We start from the raw sequence: 18,786 nt of genomic DNA on the forward strand, positions 1-18,786 counted from the left end.
GTTAGTTTTGCCTCTTTGTAAAAATAGACAGGTAAATTTTGTGTCTGTGTTTATGAGATTCATCCAAGTTTCACTTAACTGAAGTTTATTTATTTACATTGTTTTATAGTGTGAATACTGCTACGAATATTCTTGTGTCTGTTCTTAGGTTAATATGCACACATATGTAAATAAATCATTTCACCCAGAGCCAAACATATAGTAAGAGTTCTGTAAATGCTACCTATTATTATTACTGTTGTGATGATTATTTTTTATAATTAGTAAAATACATGACTAAAACTGTATTATGTATTCTGATTTCCCCACCAGGTATTGTTTGAGTTCTTCTCAACTGATTTCTTGGCTCACTTCTAAATAATTCAAGTATTTTAAAAAAGACCTACCTGAACAAGTGGGCATACATAACATGTCAGTTACTACTCTAAAGCTTGATAAGAACCACTCTAATTAATACAGACACCCTTTATGCTAACATAAGAAGGGCAAGTACTGGCAAACTAAATTTCCTTTGGGGCTCACTTCTTAGACTTACAGATAAGAAAATATTGCTGATGTTTTGTACCTTGACTCCAGTAACGCTTCAGAAATAGATTCTCCTGACACTTGTGCACAAAACAGAGAATAAGAACTGTAGAGTAGTGAAGTTAGGTATATTTGTAAATGGTCAAATAGTAAGCTACAGGACAGGACACAGATTCTATTCTTCCTATTCTGCACAATGTTCTGATCAATATTTTTTTCACATACTTGCATGAAGATGCATTTAGGTTGACTTTTAAAATTTACAATCTGTAAATTCTTGCCTTAGATTATCTTCCGCAGCTAAAGATACAGACATGAATTTATTAGGCAAAGAAAATGCAAAAAGAGTGACAGAATATCAATCTGTATTTGCATATGAGCAAACAAGAGATCATCTTGTCACCTATCACCTCACATAGAAAATTGCAGCCTATAGCTATGGTAAAAAGAAAAAATATCGTGACTGGACCAGGTGAAAGGAACAGTTCCGGTATTCACGCAGCTAGGCATGGCCAATACTATATTAGAAGTAGTTGCTTTTAGACTTGAGACAAATCCATGTTCTAGATATTGTTGGCCTTAAACAAATAGACAGCCAGTTATTTCTCCAGTAAAAATGGGTTTATTCAGGATCAGCAAAGAATTGCAATTTGGATCTGCAAACATGGCGAGCCATAAGCAAGTCAGAGCAGCAAGGGGCAGAGAAATTCTTGTGTGGAGGGGAAGAGGAAGTTGGGAGGGTTATTGCAAACAGAGCCCATTGGAGGAGACTGGGAGTTTGAAGTGTAGTGGCTTTTCATTGGCTGAACTGTGACAGTCTCTCATTGGCTGAGCTGCTTACTGGTAAAGTAGAGGAAGCTTCTTCCTCCTGTTGGGCTCTGCTGTCACTCTGAGAGCTCCCCCTCTTGGCTCCTGATTCCATTTTAATGAGGTTTCTGTTTATTAATTTCCACAATACCAAGCAAGAAAATTTAATATATTCAACAAAGCAGTCAGAGAAATTAATGTCCTTGGATAACATACCTAAAGTGGGAAAATGTTTGTGATAAATTAAAAAAAAAAAATCTAGAGTGTTTGATTATATCCAGTATGCATTAATTACAAGCCAATTGTATGGCTAAACAAAGTAAGACCATTTCAGATTTTTTAATATTCTCATACAGGTTTTGCATACTTTTTGTATGTGTGATTTATTCTTAGATATTTGATATCTGTTGAGGTTATGGTAACTTTACCTTTTAAAAGAATATTTCATTTTAACTGTTGATAGTATGAAGACATGGAATAATTTTTGCACATTAATTCATGTCCAGAAACCTTGCTAGATTATCATATTCTAACAATATACTGAAGAATACATTTGGATTTTCAATGTAATCTCAATCATAATCTGTGAATGAGAACTTTTGTTTTGTGCTTTACAACCTTATATCTTTAATGTGATTTTCTTACCTTACTGTAATTGGTGAAAAGCTCCCTAAACTCAAGGAGAATGATTTCAATGTGTCATCAATAGGTATAATATTGACTCTAGGTTTTTGTAGACAACTTTTTATCAAGGAAAGGAATATTTCATTCTATTCCCAGTTGTCTAAAAATATTTATTATGAATAGATGTAGAATTATATTAAACTTTTTTTCCTGGTGTTTCTCCCTTAATCTGTTAATATATTGATTACATTAATCTGTTTTCTAATGCTTCAATATTGGGATCTCATTGACTATGTAATCTATGGCAGTTTGGATTCTGTTTAGTTAAACTGTTCTTGCTATGTTAACTAATGACCTCCTTGGTACCTACTTGTAAGCGACCTTTTATTAATATAAGGAAATATTGATTACTCTCGCCTTGTAACACTCCTTGCTCTTGATTGCTTCAAAACTCTAGTTTCTTGGGGCCAGCCCAGTAGTCTAGTGGTTAAGTTCTGCACGTTTTGCTTTGGCAGCCCAGGTTTGGTTCCCGGATGTGGACCTACACTGCTTGTCAGCTGCCATGCTTTGGTGGCAACCCACATACAAAATAGAGGAAGACTGGCTCAGATGTTAGTGCAGGGTGAATCTTCCTCAGCCAAAAAAAACCCCTCTAGTTTCTTGGTTTCCCTCCTCTATCTGACTGCTTTTTACTCTTTTCTTTGGTTTCTTCATCCTCTGGTGTTTCTCAGGCCCCTGGAGCTCATCACCTCTTATGGAATCAAGAATGTGTTGATGATTTCCAAATCTCTGCTTGTAGTCCAAATTCCTTATCTGAGCTGCGGTCACAAATACGCAAGTGCCTACTCCATCTTTCCACTTGGATGACTTACAGATCATCCAAAATGTTCAAAACAGAACTTATCATCTTCCAACTTTTCTTCTTTCTCCTACCAGTTGGCTTCTAAACCTACTCTCCCTCCAGAGATTCCCTCAGGTCCCAGTACTCCATGCATTCAGGTGCAAAAGGAGAAGCTTGAATGTCATTGCTGGTTTCTTTTTGTTTTTATAGCCCCTAAATCCATCACCAATCCTTGCTGATTCTACCCCCTAAATACTTCTCATAGCCATGAATTTCTCTCCATCTCTAGACATTAATCCAGTCAAAGCTATCATTCTCTTCTCAAAAATATTACCAAATTTCTTTATTTTCATTCAGCTTTTCTTTATTCAATAAATTTCTTCCCTTCTTCCTTTCTTCCTTCTCTTTTTTCTTCCCTTACTTCTCTCTTTCTTCCTATAATTTTAAATATTTGTCCTAAGTTAAAATAATTTTGTTCATACAAAATAATTTACCAATAGTTTATTACACATCGTTGTTCTTGAAATATACACTTATAAAAATTAATAGAATGTAATTGAGGAGTGTGGCAGCAACATTGAAAAGGGTCAAGTTTTTAATAATTTCATTTATTTTTTTGGATGTCGAATGGCAAGGCTTGAACACAATGCTAACAATAGAATATCTGTTTACTGACACACCAAGACACAAAGTCTATAACTCTGAGTTCATTTCTGATGCATTAAGGGCTTTGATCAAAATCATTGTTCCCTGAATGTAGAACAGATGCTTTTGTTTACTATTTCCTTATTTCATTTGAAATGACTTTCTACCTATTTTCTGTCTATTAAGTCTAAATTGACAGAATTATGCCTCTGGCCAAAACAAATAGAACAAGTATTACAAAGATAAAGAGCAAATGGGGAATATTTTTAATTATAAACATGTTACTCTGAGATACCTGAGGAATATTTAGATGGAAATTACAGTAAATTATCAGAAGACTTTAATTTCAGAAAAGTAGTTCAGGTTTTGGTTACTTTTTGTAAATTGTTCAATCTGTCCAAAATATGACTTACCAGTTTTCTCATGAAATTCTTAATATCTTCAAAATCCAAGGTGTCAATGCAAATAATCCATAATCAATCTAAAAATCAAAATTGGGGTGAGTTTATTATGAGCCATATTTGAGGGCCATATAGCCCAGGAGAGTCCTTTCACAAAGGAATGGAGCACTCCAAAGACGTGTGGATGTACAGAGTGGTTATAAACAGTCAAAGAGTGTGTATCACATATGATTGCAATGTCCCTTTTACAATAGTCACAAGATTGCCCTGTTGGCACAGCAATTGATGGACACAGCAGGTAGCAGTTCTGCTGTCTCGAGCTGGGTGGTTATAGGTTGAGCGCAGCAATCAATTCCTAGCCTAGGGAAAGATGCTTATCCTTAAGGAAATGTGAATGTGGGGGAAGTTACATCTTTATCTTAAGGACATTTATTCTTGCCTTTGGGACATAGTAAATGCTTAAAGCAGATATACAATGCATGCTCAATGGCCATGTCAAGCTCTTTTGGAAAAACACAGTCAGGCTGAATTAGTTTTACACCAAATGGCTTCCTCATATACTCCAGTATATCCTATGGCGTGCCATTTATTTATCAAAGGCAAACATCACCTCCCTTTCTCTCCTTGACAGTAATGTTTGTAGTTACCTTTTTTGTTCACATTATGTTATATTCTTACTTCTATCTCATTGTTTCTTTTGAGTTTTCACTATTTTATGGATTTCCTAATGCTTTCTTTTTTTGTAGTAACCTATATTGTATTTGGAAAAGGGTCTGACACATAGCAGGCACTCACAAAATATATTCATTGAAGAATAGCTAAATTATTTAGATTATTTCTAGAGCTGTTACTGGCAACAAACAAAAGTTCTTTTTATCCATCACACAAGATGGGCTAAAATAAAAACTGGAACACCAGGCTTATGACAAGGAAAGAGGTTTATTTCCAGTGTCATCAGCTGGGAGACAGAAGTAAGCTTTCAAATTTGTCTCCCTGAAAGATGGGAGGTAAGGATTTTAAAAGGTTGCGAGGAATGCAGCTGCTTCTAGGGAGGGGGAGCCTGTGGCCTTGCAGGTTGGCACCTTCCCACCAGCCTTCATTCCACCATGTGAGGCTGCTTGCAGGGAGGAGGATGGCAAGATAAGAGATTCCAAGGTAGGGGTCTTTGGTTGTCTGCCTTCTGGATGGTGGATTCTGGCACCAGGAAGGTCTAGGAAGGGGTCTAGGAAGCTTCAGCTTCTTGATATCCTCTGGACATCAGTTTCCCTATAATAAACTTCAGAGGACCCGTAATTAGCCAAAATGTTAGCATGAAGCCACCTGGGCTCTAACAATTCATAACTTTTATTTGTGTTGTGTGAGGCAGGGGAGGTCAGTGTTCTAATCTCAACACCTGCTTCATGCACATGTGAAGGTAAAGGTTAAAGAAACCAATATTTACATAGGAATGTAACTAAAGAAGCAGGGAAATAGCAGGTGGCTCTGGAGTGCCAAGTGTCCAATGACCACAGACCCTTGGCTGCCTCTCCATAGATAAAAGTTTTGGATCTGCTGAATGCAACATTCCTAAGGAATCTAAGAAAACATTAGTTATTTTCTTACCAGAGAGAGAAGGAATGGTTTAGACAGAGGACTTAAATCTTCTGCTAACAAGTCATTCTGTCTACTGATTGGCTACTCATGCAGTTCTAAGTGTTTCTCTAAAGCACATTGCAAGAATAAGCTGGGGTTGGGGAGGGGTGGGGGGGTGGGGGGTGGGGTTAGCCATGGAGTCTTTCACATTAACTTGGTTTCAGAGCTCAGAGCTTTCTATGAAAAACAACTAAGATATTTGGATCCAAATAGTATAGTATTTCAGGTGAGGAGGGATGTACAAATCAGTGAAAAAGAATCTGGCCCTTATTTGCCTGCTTACATATTTGACTTTAACTTTTTTATCATTACCACGAGTGGAAATTTTAAGTTGTTGCCAATGATAAACGGATGCACAAACTGTTTAGTCTGGAAATTAGTGGCTCTTTCAAAGAAATAATAACATTTTCATGAAAGTATATGAGACTGTATACCTTAGCAGATTGTGCTGGATTAAGATCGGAATTACAGTGAAAGCAGAAAGATTTCCTTAAGTATATATGAGACTGTATCCAACAGCAGGAGATTCTGCTTAAGACTGGAATTGCAATAAAAGCAATGAAGATAAGTATCAAAAATGGATGCTATTCTGTAACAGTTTGAATATAAACTGATCATTGAGACATAGCAGAAGTCTGGATTTTTTTTCATGGAAATGTTCATTGTATTGGATAAAATCTTTCTGATACTGGCAGCAGTGGAATTCATAATCGGAATGTTCGGGAATGTGTTCATTGGACTGGTAAACTGCTCCGAATGGATCAAGAACCAAAAGATTTCCTTAGCTGACTTCATCCTTACGTGCTTGGCTATCTCCAGAATCACTCAGCTGTTGGTTTTATTGTTTGAATCATTTATGCTGGGACTACCTTCGTATTTATATGGCATTTATAAACTAGCAAAACCCATTAGTTTGCTCTGGAGAATGACTAATCACTTCACTGCCTGGTTTGCTACCTGCCTAAGTGTTTTCTACCTCCTTAAGATAGCTCACTTCTCCCACTCCCTTTTCCTCTGGCTGAAGTGGAGGATGAACAGAGTGGTTCTTGTGATTCTTGTATTTTCTTTGTTGTTTCTGATTTTTGACTTTCTATTGCTAGAAACATTAAATGATTTCTTCTTGAATATCTGTAAAATAGATAAAAGTAATCTGACTTTATATTTAGATGAAAGGAAAACTCTCCATGTTCAAACCCTGATTCTTCTTAGCCTGACCTATTTCGTCCCTATTGTTTTGTCTCTGACCTCATTGCTCCTTTTATTTCTGTCCTTGGTAAGACACACCAGAAATTTGCGGCTCAACTTGATGGGCTCGAGGGACTCCAGCATACAGGCCCATAAAAGGGCCATGAAAATGATGATGTCTTTCCTCTTCCTTTTCATAGTTCATTGTTTTTTCACACAATTGACAAATTGGACACTTTTTATATTTTGGAAGAACAGGTTCACAAAGTTTGTCATGTTAGCAGTATATACCTTTCCTTCAGGTCACTCATTTATTTTGATTCTGGGAAACAACAAGCTAAGACAGACAGCCTTGAAGGTACTGTGGCATCTTAAAAGCTCCTTAAGAAGAGAAAATTCGTTAGCTTTACGGAGTAGACTTTCCAGAGCCTTTTCAAAGATAATAACTTAATGAGGAGACTTTGAAGATCAATTTTCACTTCCACTATTTTTTTCTACTGGGTTCCTTTAAGTGTTGTTGAGCATAATTGAAATTTTCCCTAGAACAGGTTGCTTTTGATGATAATTCACCATGGTCAGCCAATATAATTTACAAAGTAATCATTTTTGTTTAAAACATTGGTTACCAATATTTTAAAGTCTCAAATATTCTTTCAAGGAGAATATAAATTATTTCCTTTTATATGCAAAAGATGTAATTTCAACTCATACGTGGGGAAAGGCATGTAGCTTTTTAGAAATCAAGATAAATTACAATTAACTAGGTAGAAGATCTATAAAATATTGATAGAAAAGTTAATTGAGCAACTAAAGTCATAGGTGAAAAAAACATGACTTCATAGCTTAAAAGCCTTTTTTTTTTAATGAAAAAGTATTGCATTGTTGTTATTAGAGATTTTGTTGATAACAAGGAAGTATGATGTTTGGGAATAAGAATAATATTTGTAGTGCAAAATAAAATAAATTACCTTTAAGTAGAAACTAGAAACATGCTTATAACACTAATCTTAATTTGAAACTCCAAATCATAAACATTCTAGGCACTTAGTAATTTTGTTAAATTCCAGGATATGCAATATGCATTTCCAGAGTGGTGGGAATCAATATTTCTACCATGATATGTAATAGAATTAAAAATATGTAGAAGAATTATTTAATCCAAATCACACTCATATTGCTACTGCTAAAAGATCATAATTACATTTTGAGAATGATTATATTTGTATCTGTGCACGCACATTTTGTAATCTGATCCTTAAAGTTCTTAGAGAAACAAATGGAAACAGGTCAATAGGGAAGGCAGAGAAAGCAAAGTTTATAACAGAACATCATATGTTTAGAGTAAATGTTAGACATGCATATGTAAATATAGTGCTGTTTTAACTGTAATAATCTAAATTTAGATAAGGTAACTACAAATTGTAAATAAGGTCAAGGAGGGGAAAGTTTACTATAAAATTTTAAATATGATGGATTATAACATTGTACAGATGCTATACATGTATATATAATGGAACTCCTTAAAAATGAAGAATTCTTTTTAGAGTTTATCTTTGATGTATTCTTTAGATTGTGTTAGCATAGAGAAACAAGAAGCTGCAATTAAATTATGATAAATATGTGGGTTGTAAATTAATCTTGCTAGAGCCATAAGTAAGGGCACTGTTCTAGGGCAGTTCCTTGGCGCTGGCAGTGATGTTAGAATTGCTAACATTTCTCCCTGCCCTCCCCCACCATATGTAGAAAACTAAACTGCAAGCACATCTAGGCTATGTGGTGCTTCTGTGTATCAGTAACAATAATGATGTTGATGATGGTTTTAATGATAAGAAATATAGTGTCTATTTTACTAAGTAATTTACATTTTACAAAATAAAAAGTACATGTATTTTTTGGACACTTCATATTTTATCAAAGATTATCATTGTAATTATCTTGTCTTAGTAAAAGGTAATATGCAAATCAAGCTGAATACATTTAGATTCAGATATTGAGTTTGTTTTGTTTTGGATATTCTTTCGTACAAATGACTTAAAGATAATCTTGTACTCTTTATAGGATGATAACCAAAAATATTATGTAGTTTTTAGTGTTACTAAACTTTTCTTTGGTGAGCAAGATAAAGTAATTGAGCCAACTTACAAGCAACCTTTGCCTCTAATAAGTGGGCCTTAGGGGTAAACGAGTAAATGTCTAACTAGGAGTACGTCCATACTAATGCAGTAACCTGAGGGACATGGAACTATAAGGAACAGGATCCTATCCCTGACAAAGAAGTGCAGCACAAGACTAGTAAAATAAGCCATGCCACAGGCTGGGGTTATTGCAATTGATGTATCTTAATCTGCATATTTGAATGCCAGGTGAGATGAAGTGCTGCACCTCCACTTTCCCCATAACAAGAACCTTTGTGGGGGGACTCAGTAGCAGCCAAGCTACAATCCAAGAAGAGCCACTCCCAACACTTGCATTGTCGGTCCATTCAACCTGGAGAAGATAGACTGACATGACCATATTACCCTGGGACCAAAGTGTTGGAGAAAGATAGAGGTTATCACTGATTTCTTGTTAACTACCCTTCTCTCACGCACCAAATAAATGTTCATTGTAAGAATCTAGGTGTAATCATTGTTTATTTCATTTGTCCACCCAGATGATTTATAGAAGAGGAACAAATAACCCGTTTCTACTGCTGAAACAGTCGTATCTCTGATCCCTAGGTTTAGTGTTGAAGGCATCTGATAAGACATAAATCAAGTACAGCAAGACATGTTTTCTTGAACCCTAGTGAATGGATATATCAGATAGAAACCCATAGCCGTAGTGACCTCCGAGAAAGAGGCGTGCCAAGTTTCTCTGTGTCTCAGATGGTTTATCTGCTCTCTTTCAGTAGGTGGTTTCTCTTAGCATGATCTTGATTAGACCCCATCTCCCCTGAGCATCCTTTAAGGGGCATTTGCATCATCACACAGTCATTCCCAATTCTGTCACTTGAGACACTGGATATGATGTCTAGAGTAATCTATGTCCTGTTCAGGACCTTAAAACCAATCTTCACAAGAACAAATTGATCTGAAAAGCTTGTTTGATGAATTTGAGAAACATATATAGGCAAAGTTTTTTGTTTCCTTGTACACCAAATCCCATGTCATAGAGGATAGCTTTTCAAATTTTACTTTTTTTTTCATCATTATAAATGCAGCCTCAGAAGACTAAGGAAATGCCCAACAATTCTTATTCTGAGCATGAGACTCATGCTTGCCAGCGTGGGGGTTGGTGTTAGTAAGTTAGCCTGGCCATGTCTTAGGTTTATCACGAGGAAGAGCCAGTGGGAATATTTTTGCCCTCTAAGGATTTTGAGGAAAAAAGCTATAGCCCTCAGTTTTGAAAATGCAAGTAGTACGCTAAGTGAAACAAAAATCTACAATGAAACATACAAGGATGTTCATGGAGAGCGGTGATTAAGCTGGGCAAATATCCTCCATTTGTGAATGATGAAATCTCTGTGCCTTCAAGCTGTGGCCCTGGCCCCAGCTCATTGCTTCTTGGGCTAGGGTACAGCCAAAGAAACAGTGAAGGTCTCTTTTACCTAAAAAAAGACGAAGGCCAGTACTTTAATTTAGCAGCTATCAAAGGGATTGTTGCTAAAGTCAATGTACAAAAGTTCCAAGTTGTGAATCAAAAAGAACCAGGAGGCTATTTCTTTGCTTGCAAATAAATGGAAAAGCTTGCTATTTGTAGGATCAGAGAGAGCATCACAGCTAGGGGAGCATTTGTTGCTGGCTTCTCTGAGACTATTGGGAGATCTAAAAATGTGGGCTTGGGGAGGGGAAAGACAATAGAAAGAGTCAAGTAGAAAGCTTGTGTATGTTATTTCACTGGAGATTCACAGACACAGGGAGGAACCAGGAATAATTAAAGCCAAAAAAAGGTAGTATTAATCATAGGAGCTCATAAGATCTTCAGTTGAATCACCTTTATTTACATTCATACAAGTAGTAGTTCATCACTATATAAGTATTACTCAATATCACTACAGAGGTCAGGACTTTGTTTGAATTATGCCAAAGTGGACTTAATGTATTTTCTCATTATTTCTTGGAGGAAATGTCATTCTTTCTACTGATTAGTATAAAATCAATGTTTATAAATTTTCTGATTTCAATTATACTCATCATTAAGTTTAGACTAATTATTTTGGATTGTCACTATAGCATATACATATATTGAATTAATCATTATCTGCCCAAACATTTTGTAATAATATACCTTATATTTATACATACAATAACACTTTTTCTTTATCATGCATAACACAACCATTTTAAGCATGAGGCATATAAAGGCAATTTAACCCAGGAGCTGAGACAGATGTGTGGTCATGCAGATTTTTAAAAATGTGATTATTAGCTTGGAGTTTGAATTTAACTCATAGTTTATGGCACTTGTGATTTTATTTATTTATTTATTTTTTTGTGAGGAAGATTAGCCCTGGACTAACATCAGTGCCCATCTTCCTCTACTTTATATGGGATGCAGCCACAGCATGGCTTGACAAGCAGTGCATTGGTCCGCACCTGGGATCCAACCCTGCGAACCCTGGGACATCAAAGCGGAGCACGTGCACTTAACCGCTGCACCACCAGGCTGATCCCAGCACTTGTGATTTTTATACTTGTTATTACATCCTTTAGATTGAGTTTCTTCTTTAGTGTAACTATGAACTCAAGCATCTTTAATGACTAAGCATCTCCTGGTTGGCTTGTTGCTATCTGGTTTTTGTTACCGCTGAACCATGCCTACCAGTGGAGTCCTCTTCTCAGGTAGCCTTCTACACAATTTCAGAGCATTACTGAAAACATCAGTGATCTCTAGGGCCTTCTTGCTCCCCTGCCACAAAATCTGGAGCTTTCTACCTATCTTCAACTCCCTGGGCTGGAAATAGTTCTCTTTCATGAGGAAAAGTACAAAGGCCCCCACATTCTGGGTGCTAGACCTGCAAGATTTTATGATCTGTATGACTTCTGGTTTGAACCAGGAAGACTAGAGAGCAATGTTGGTTATTTCAGGGTTAGTACAGAAATCTTTCATGAGTTCTTACATATGTTGTAAAATTTTCTCTAATTTTAAGGAGTTTCTTTTCTTGCTCTTTCTAGTTTCACAGTCAAGCCTTATTCATTTTCTCTTTTTCTGTGCTTCCAATAGGATTACCAACTAAGTTAGCACTCATTCATTAAACAAACAGTTTTTAAGGGCCTCCTATTTCCCAGGCCTTCCCTGTTCTAGGAATTGGAAATAGACAACAACAAAATAGTCTCATCCCTCATAGAGCTTACACGATTGCCAAGGTAACTGGTGGCTAAGGCTGTATGGTGTAAGTGCCTGTTATTAAGCTTTTGATTGCCAAGGCATCCATTTCAAAGACATCCATCTTGAATAAACATATTGCCAGCTGTATGACACAGTACTAGTAAAATACCTAGATAAGAAGCCAGGCCACTCCCACCCATGAAGTTCCCCTTTTAGAAAGCCCTGGTTAACCTAGACAACTGACGGCTCAAGTGACCCCACTGTCCCCTTCTCAAGCCCTAAATCTCACTCATGTTTTAAATTTGCCAATAAAGAGTGAACTTGTGAAACCCTAGGCACCCCACCCTCAACCTCAATAAAGGGAGAACCCCAGGTCTGTGCTTTCTCGCTCCCCCCCCCCCACAACTTCCCTGTGTGGCCTTGGGCATGCTGTGTACCCTCCAGGACCTGCAAGTAATAAACCTTATTTTTTCAAAGTTCCCTGATGGTTGTTGCTGAGGTAGGTCTTGCAATCATAAGAACCACAAGGGCGGGTCCAGCCACAACATTGGCTCTGGAGGGGAAATGTCTGTGAGGGCTCTCACAAGTAGTATGGGCCCAGGTGAGTCCCTCAGGCATTCCTAGCCCAGAGCATCACTATTGACAGGCTGAGACCAACACAAAACAGGTTATTTGTAAACTAGAGTCAGAATTGGCTGAATGGGGAATGCACTGTCACAAGACAAGCGGGCAAAATCCTGTCTTGTTCCTGGAGAATCTTCATAGATTTGCGGCTTGTGGTTGAAAGATTTTTGCCTGGGTTTAGGAGGCACCGTAAAGTACACATCAAGGAGCTCTCAATGAGTGCCAACAATATATTCCAGACCAATTAAGTCAGAATCTCCGGGCGGTGGCTCACAGGCATTATATTTATATATATATATTTAAAGCTCCCTAGGTAATTTAATTTGCAGTCAGGATTGACAAATCATCATATTAGAGTTACGTGTTTGGTGAAGCAAAAAACAAGCTAAAATATATTTTACTGTAAATTATGAAACAAAGAATTTCACCAAAAGCAGAACTAACGAAAAGTAGAACCTCCCTCCCACACCCCACACCCCTTTTTTTCTACCATGTATATATATAAACATATATATATATATTTACTATTTGTTTCCCCTCTCAGCTGATAATAGCTTATTCAGAATCAAATAGGCAGTAACTAACTGGAAACAAAGCTCAAAAATTCAGAGTAATAGCTCAGAGAGAGGTCTAATTTTGGTACCTTTGCATATGCTTTTACATTATTCTGGAAAATCATTTCTCTTTTTATCTATTTCTTCAAGAAATCCTAAAAAGCTTCAAGACCCAGGCCAGTTGTCACCACAGTCATGAAACTAGAATTAACTATGGACCATAGGTTTCATACACCCTCCTCTGTTTGCAATTGCATTTTGGTCCAACTTTTGTCACGTTCAATAGTAATAGTTTATTTAATGTTGCCTTTTCCACTACTCTGTGAGCTCCGTGATGTTGCTCCTCTTTATTACACTTATTTCATCTATAATAGTATTTGAAACAGTATGGATTTTATTAAATGGAATTAATGAATAATGCCTGTATTATAGAGATTATTTTTAGAGATCTCTATTAAAATTAAGAAACTTGAATCCAAATGGTATTGGGTTTCAACCGAAAAGGAAAGTACAAATCAATGCAAAGAAATCTGTCTCATATTTGCATGTTTCCCTACCTGGCTCTACTCTTTCAGATGTCCTCACAAAATTGCTGCCAGTGCCAATGATGAGTGGCACATTTACTGTTTAATTTGGAAATCAGTAGCTGATTGCAAGTAATGTTAAAGTTTTTCATTAAGATCTGTGAAACTGAATCTCCTTGCACATATTTCAGACCTACAACTGGAATAAAAGAGAAAGATCTTTTGTGAATATAAGTGAGATGGTATCTGAGTTTCTTTGAGCATTTTTAATAGAAAAGTGAAAAGTATCAAACAATATTATTCTACATTTTGACAACAAAAAATCAGTGACACATAGTATTAGTCTTCTAGATTCTTTCCACAGAGCCGCCATCTGTAGAATAGAAAATTGAAAATACTTTTCTGATAGTAGCAATAGGAGAATTCCTAATTGGAATGTTGGGGAATGGGTTCACTGTACTAGTTAACTGCATTGACTGGGTGAAGAGTCAGAAGCTCTCATCAGCTGACTGCATCCTCACCAGCCTGGCTATCTCCAGGATCAGTCATCTTTGGATAACACTATTTCATTAATTCGTAATGGTGTTACGGCCACATCTATATGCCATTGATAACTAGCAAAATTTGTTGGTATTTTTTGGATATTGACCAATCACCTAGCTACCCAGTTTGCCATCTGTTTTCTACTTCTTTGAAATAGCCAATTTCTCCCACCCCTGCTTCACCTGGCTCAAGGGGATAATTAGCAGAGTGCTACTTGTGCTTCCACTGGAGTCTTTATTCCTCCTGTGTTTCAACCTTGAATTAATAGATACATCAAATGGTTTCTGGATTCATGTCTATAAAAGATATAACAGAAACTCAGCTTGGTCCTCAGATGTAAGTAAAACTCTGTATCTTAATAGCTTGATTGTTTTCAATTTAATCTACTTATATCCCCTTTCTTCTGTCCCTTACCTCAGTGTTCCTTTTACATCTCTCTTTGATGAGACATAGCAGGAATTTGCAGTTGAACTCCAGCTCTTAGGGACCTTAGCTCAGAGGCCCAAAAAAAGAACATGAAAATGGTAATGTCTTTCCTCCTCCTCTTCATGGTTCACTTTTCTTCCACCCTATTAACAGGTTAGGTTTTCCCTATACTGAAAAAACATCAGGACAATTTGGTTGTCATGTTAACGTCAACTCTTTTTCCTTCAAGACACTCATTTATCCTAATTTCAGGAAAACTCAAGCTGAAACAAACTGCCTTAGGACTTCTGTGGTATCTTAATTGCCACCTGAAAAGGGTGAAACCTTTAGCTTCATAGACTTTTTCAGAATTTTTTATATTCCAAGAGAATTAAGTTAGTGAGGAGAAATTGAAGTTCCATTTTAACTTCTGTTTTCCACACTGATTCTTCTAGATACTATTGAGCATCTCAAACTTTCCCTAGAATGGCCTATAAACTAACAATCTACTCTTATAGCCAGCAACGTGAGTAGGTTTTTTAAAAAGCAAGCATCAGTGTCATTATAACACTTGCTAGTAACAAGAAAATACTTGAGACAATATGAATATAAAATATGTAATGCAATGTATTAATTTTATATGTGCTGGCAAATATTTATTACATTCATATGTGAGGGAAAAAACATGATTATTTAGAAACAAAATCCCTTCCAAGCTGGAGTAGGTGGAATATTTGTACAATATTAAGTTAAAAACAAATCAAGGAATAAAAATGCTAGAAGCAGATAATCTCATAATAACAGACATAACTTTTTTTTTTTTTTTGAGGAAGATCAGCCCTGAGCTAACATCCATGCTAATCCTCCTCTTTTTGCTGAGAAGACCAGCTCTGAGCCAACATCTATTGCCAATCCTCCTCCTTTTTTTTTCCCCCCAAAGCCCCCGTAGACAGTTGTATGTCATAGTTGCACATCCTTCTAGTTGCTGTATGTGGGACACTGGAGGCCGGAGAAGCGGTGTGTGGGTGCTCAGGCCGCCAGTAGCGGAGCACGTACACCTAACCGCTAAGCCACGGGGCGGCCCCAGACATAACTTTTAAGACAAAGGAACAGACTATCATTAGGAATCCAAGCTAGAATAGCCACTACCTCTGTAGAATAACAGAAAAATCAACTGGATTTATAAAAAGAAATTGAATAATTATCCCTAGCTAATAATACTTATATGTTTACAAGGATCAAAATCATACCTGGACACTGAGTTTGTGTGTGGGGTGTGTGTGCATGTAAACATTATATGAACACTAGTGTCCCTTGCCAGAGAAGACAAACACAACCAACTCACCAGGGAGAAACAGAAAGTTTACAAGAGACTATCACATATTTATATAAGTTTTAGACATGTTTGTGTGTATATATAGTGCTGGGTTGACTTTTATAATAAAATAATTGAAATGAAATCAAAGTAGCTGAAAATGTATATAATCCTAAGGCCAGCAAGTATTAAAATTGTGCTTACTAATGACATTACAATTTTGAATATAATACTTTGTAATAGTAATTTTAGAGATTACAATCGTAAACATATTAAAAACTATCAATAATAAATCTTTGCTAGGGTTTACAATTGGCATAATTTTTAATGGCAGAAGCAAACAAAAAAACCAGAAAATAAATGTTGAAAATATCTGGGTTATAAGTTAATTTTGATGGAGCAGCAGGTCCCTAAGGGCTTTGTAAAGTGTCCTCTTACTACAGGGAACTGTGCTATGGGGTGCTCTGGTGTATCCATGATGATGATGATGATACATGTATATATAGACCTACACGAAGATTAGATTTTTAAACTGTATTAATTATGTTGCACACTGTATAAGAAATTACCTGGATGGGGAGTGGGGGAATTGGCTGAAGGTGGTCAAAAGGTACAAAATTCCAGTTACAAGATAAACAAATACTGGGGATACAATATACAACATAGTGACTATAATTAACAATGCTGAATGGCATATTTGAAAGTTGCTAAGAGAATGGATCCTAAAAGTTCTCATCACAAGGAAAAAGACACTTTTCTTTTGTATCCATACGAGTTGATAGATGTTAACTAAACTTATTGTGGTAATGATATCACTATAATATATGTTAAGTCATTATGCTGCACACCTTAAATTTACAGTGCTGCATGTCAATTATATATCTCAATAAAACTGAAGGAAAAACATAAAAAGAAATTTCCTAATGATTATCACTGAGATTATCTTGCTTTAGGAAAGGTGAAATTCCAACCATACTGTTTATATTTAGGTTCAGATATTGAGGATAATTTGGTTTAGAATGTATCCCTTTCAGTGAAAAAGGTAATTTTGTACTTATCAGAAGTAAGCATATTTAGTTTTAGTTTTCAGATTTACATTTTAGTGTCACTAAACTTTTAACGACCAAGTTAAAAAAGACTTAAACAACTGTGCACAGCCCTTGCTTCTTATGAGTGGGATTTAGCAGTAAACGTCTCATTAGAATTAAGTCCTCATTTCTCACGTACTAGTCTTGGATAAATGAAGCTATAACAAGCAGGAGCCTATTCCTGGTAACAGACGCACAGAAAACGACTATTAAAAGATGAAGTCTGGGTTATAGGCTGGGCAGTGTCTACTGACATATTGCATTCTCCTATTAAAGCATTTTGAGATTAGGCTCTGCGCCTCCCCTTTCCATAACAAGAGCCTGTGTTAGAGACCCCAGCCATGATCCAAGAAAAGCCACTACTATCACATCCATAGCTAGTCCCATGCAGTCTGGGGGGAACTGCATCCTATTCTGGGACCAAATTATTGGGAAAATAAAATGATTGTCATTGCTTTCTTGCCAATCATTTCCCTCCACAGTAACCTCTTTATAGTCCTGATGTAGTGAGTTTTACTTTTTTCAGTTTGTCATACCTGAGACCGGGAGCTGCAAATAACCTGTCTCTCATGCCAAAAGAGGTTCATGGCCTAGAATTTACACTGAGAAGATATTTTAGTGTTCAAGCCATATTGTCTTGAAAGAAAAAGTCCCAGTGGAAATATGCATGGATCAATACAGATTTCAAAGAACGTGACAATGTTGCATGTCTGATGGTTCAAGTATTTTGTCTGCTGCTCTTGATTAAACCTCATGTCCTCTGAGCCAGGGGCTTCCTTAACTGAAGTACAGAAAACAGGGTCCATCTACAAAACATGTATTTCCACAGTCCACTCACCTGCAACATTGGTTAATGCTGTACATAGAGATCTATGCCCTGGGCTGGAATGGCCACAATAAAATTTCATTTAAAAATTGTTCAGATGGCTGATTTGATCAATTCAGAAAAAGACAATACATTTTTTTGGAGGAGGGTTATTTGCAGAAAAAAAATCACAGGTGACGGGTTATTTTAATTTTAGCAATTTTGGGGGATACCATGTAGACACAACTTCAGAAGACAAAGGCACTATATTAACTTGTATATCAGTCCCCTATGCTTTAGCCTCACATTTAAATGAGTTACTTTTAAAAATAACTTCTTTTCCCTTTCATATAGATCTAACCTGACCTCTGAGTTTTAAAGTTTCTATTAATTATATTCCTCTTTGACTTCAGTTTGAGATGTTTTCAAAGTTTTCTTTTTATCAATTAAAAAGCTAAAATACTTTCTTGAACAGCTTTTTTCAAATTAAATATCTGTGTTTCTTTACCTGTTGGACAATCTCTATTACCGTGCCAGTGATTTCAGAGCCCAGACATTCTAGATACAGTATTTACATTAGTGATTTTTGCCTTTTGGTTGTGTGATATTTTATTTTTCCTCATTTTGGTTCATATGAAAAGGTATACCCAACCCAGCTCACTCAATACATGAACAACCTCCATTCCTCTTTATTGTTCATTGATGCACTCCCTTACCTTACTGTGAATAAATCCACATGGTGCGTGAAAGCCATAAGGATGGTCAAGGATTTCTAATGTTCACTGCAGATTCCTAATTAGGATAGAAACCAGCAGGGGTGCCCTCAGATGTACTGCAATTAAACTACTAAAAATTCCATAGTTTCTTCTTTTCATTTGTTGCAGGCACTCAGGAATGTCTTTCAGCTTTTCAGTTGTCCCAAGAGCACTGATGAGATTTGTATTTGTTGGGGGCAGGC

The 18,786-nt window shown here is 36.5% G+C and overlaps 1 protein-coding gene and 1 pseudogene across 1 annotated transcript; both read left to right on the forward strand.

Moving 5' to 3' along the window:
* Positions 1–6,130: 6,130 nt before the first annotated feature.
* TAS2R42 (taste 2 receptor member 42) lies at positions 6,131–7,112 on the forward strand. The gene has a single exon (XM_004435500.3). The coding sequence runs from the start codon at positions 6,131–6,133 to the stop codon at positions 7,109–7,111; it is 981 nt and encodes a 326-aa protein (XP_004435557.3). The 3' UTR covers position 7,112.
* Positions 7,113–12,534: 5,422 nt separating this feature from the next.
* Positions 12,535–15,055, forward strand: LOC101402722 (taste receptor type 2 member 42-like; annotated as a pseudogene).
* Positions 15,056–18,786: the final 3,731 nt, after the last annotated feature.

This window comes from Ceratotherium simum, chromosome 17 (genome assembly GCF_057802395.1).
Source record: "Ceratotherium simum simum isolate JZ-2026a chromosome 17, ASM5780239v1, whole genome shotgun sequence".
Lineage (NCBI taxonomy): Eukaryota > Metazoa > Chordata > Mammalia > Perissodactyla > Rhinocerotidae > Ceratotherium > Ceratotherium simum.

Coding starts and splice junctions, on each gene's coding strand:
- TAS2R42 (XM_004435500.3), top strand. CDS start 6,131: ATGTTCATTGTATTGGATAAAATCTTTCTGATACTGGCAGCAGTGGAA.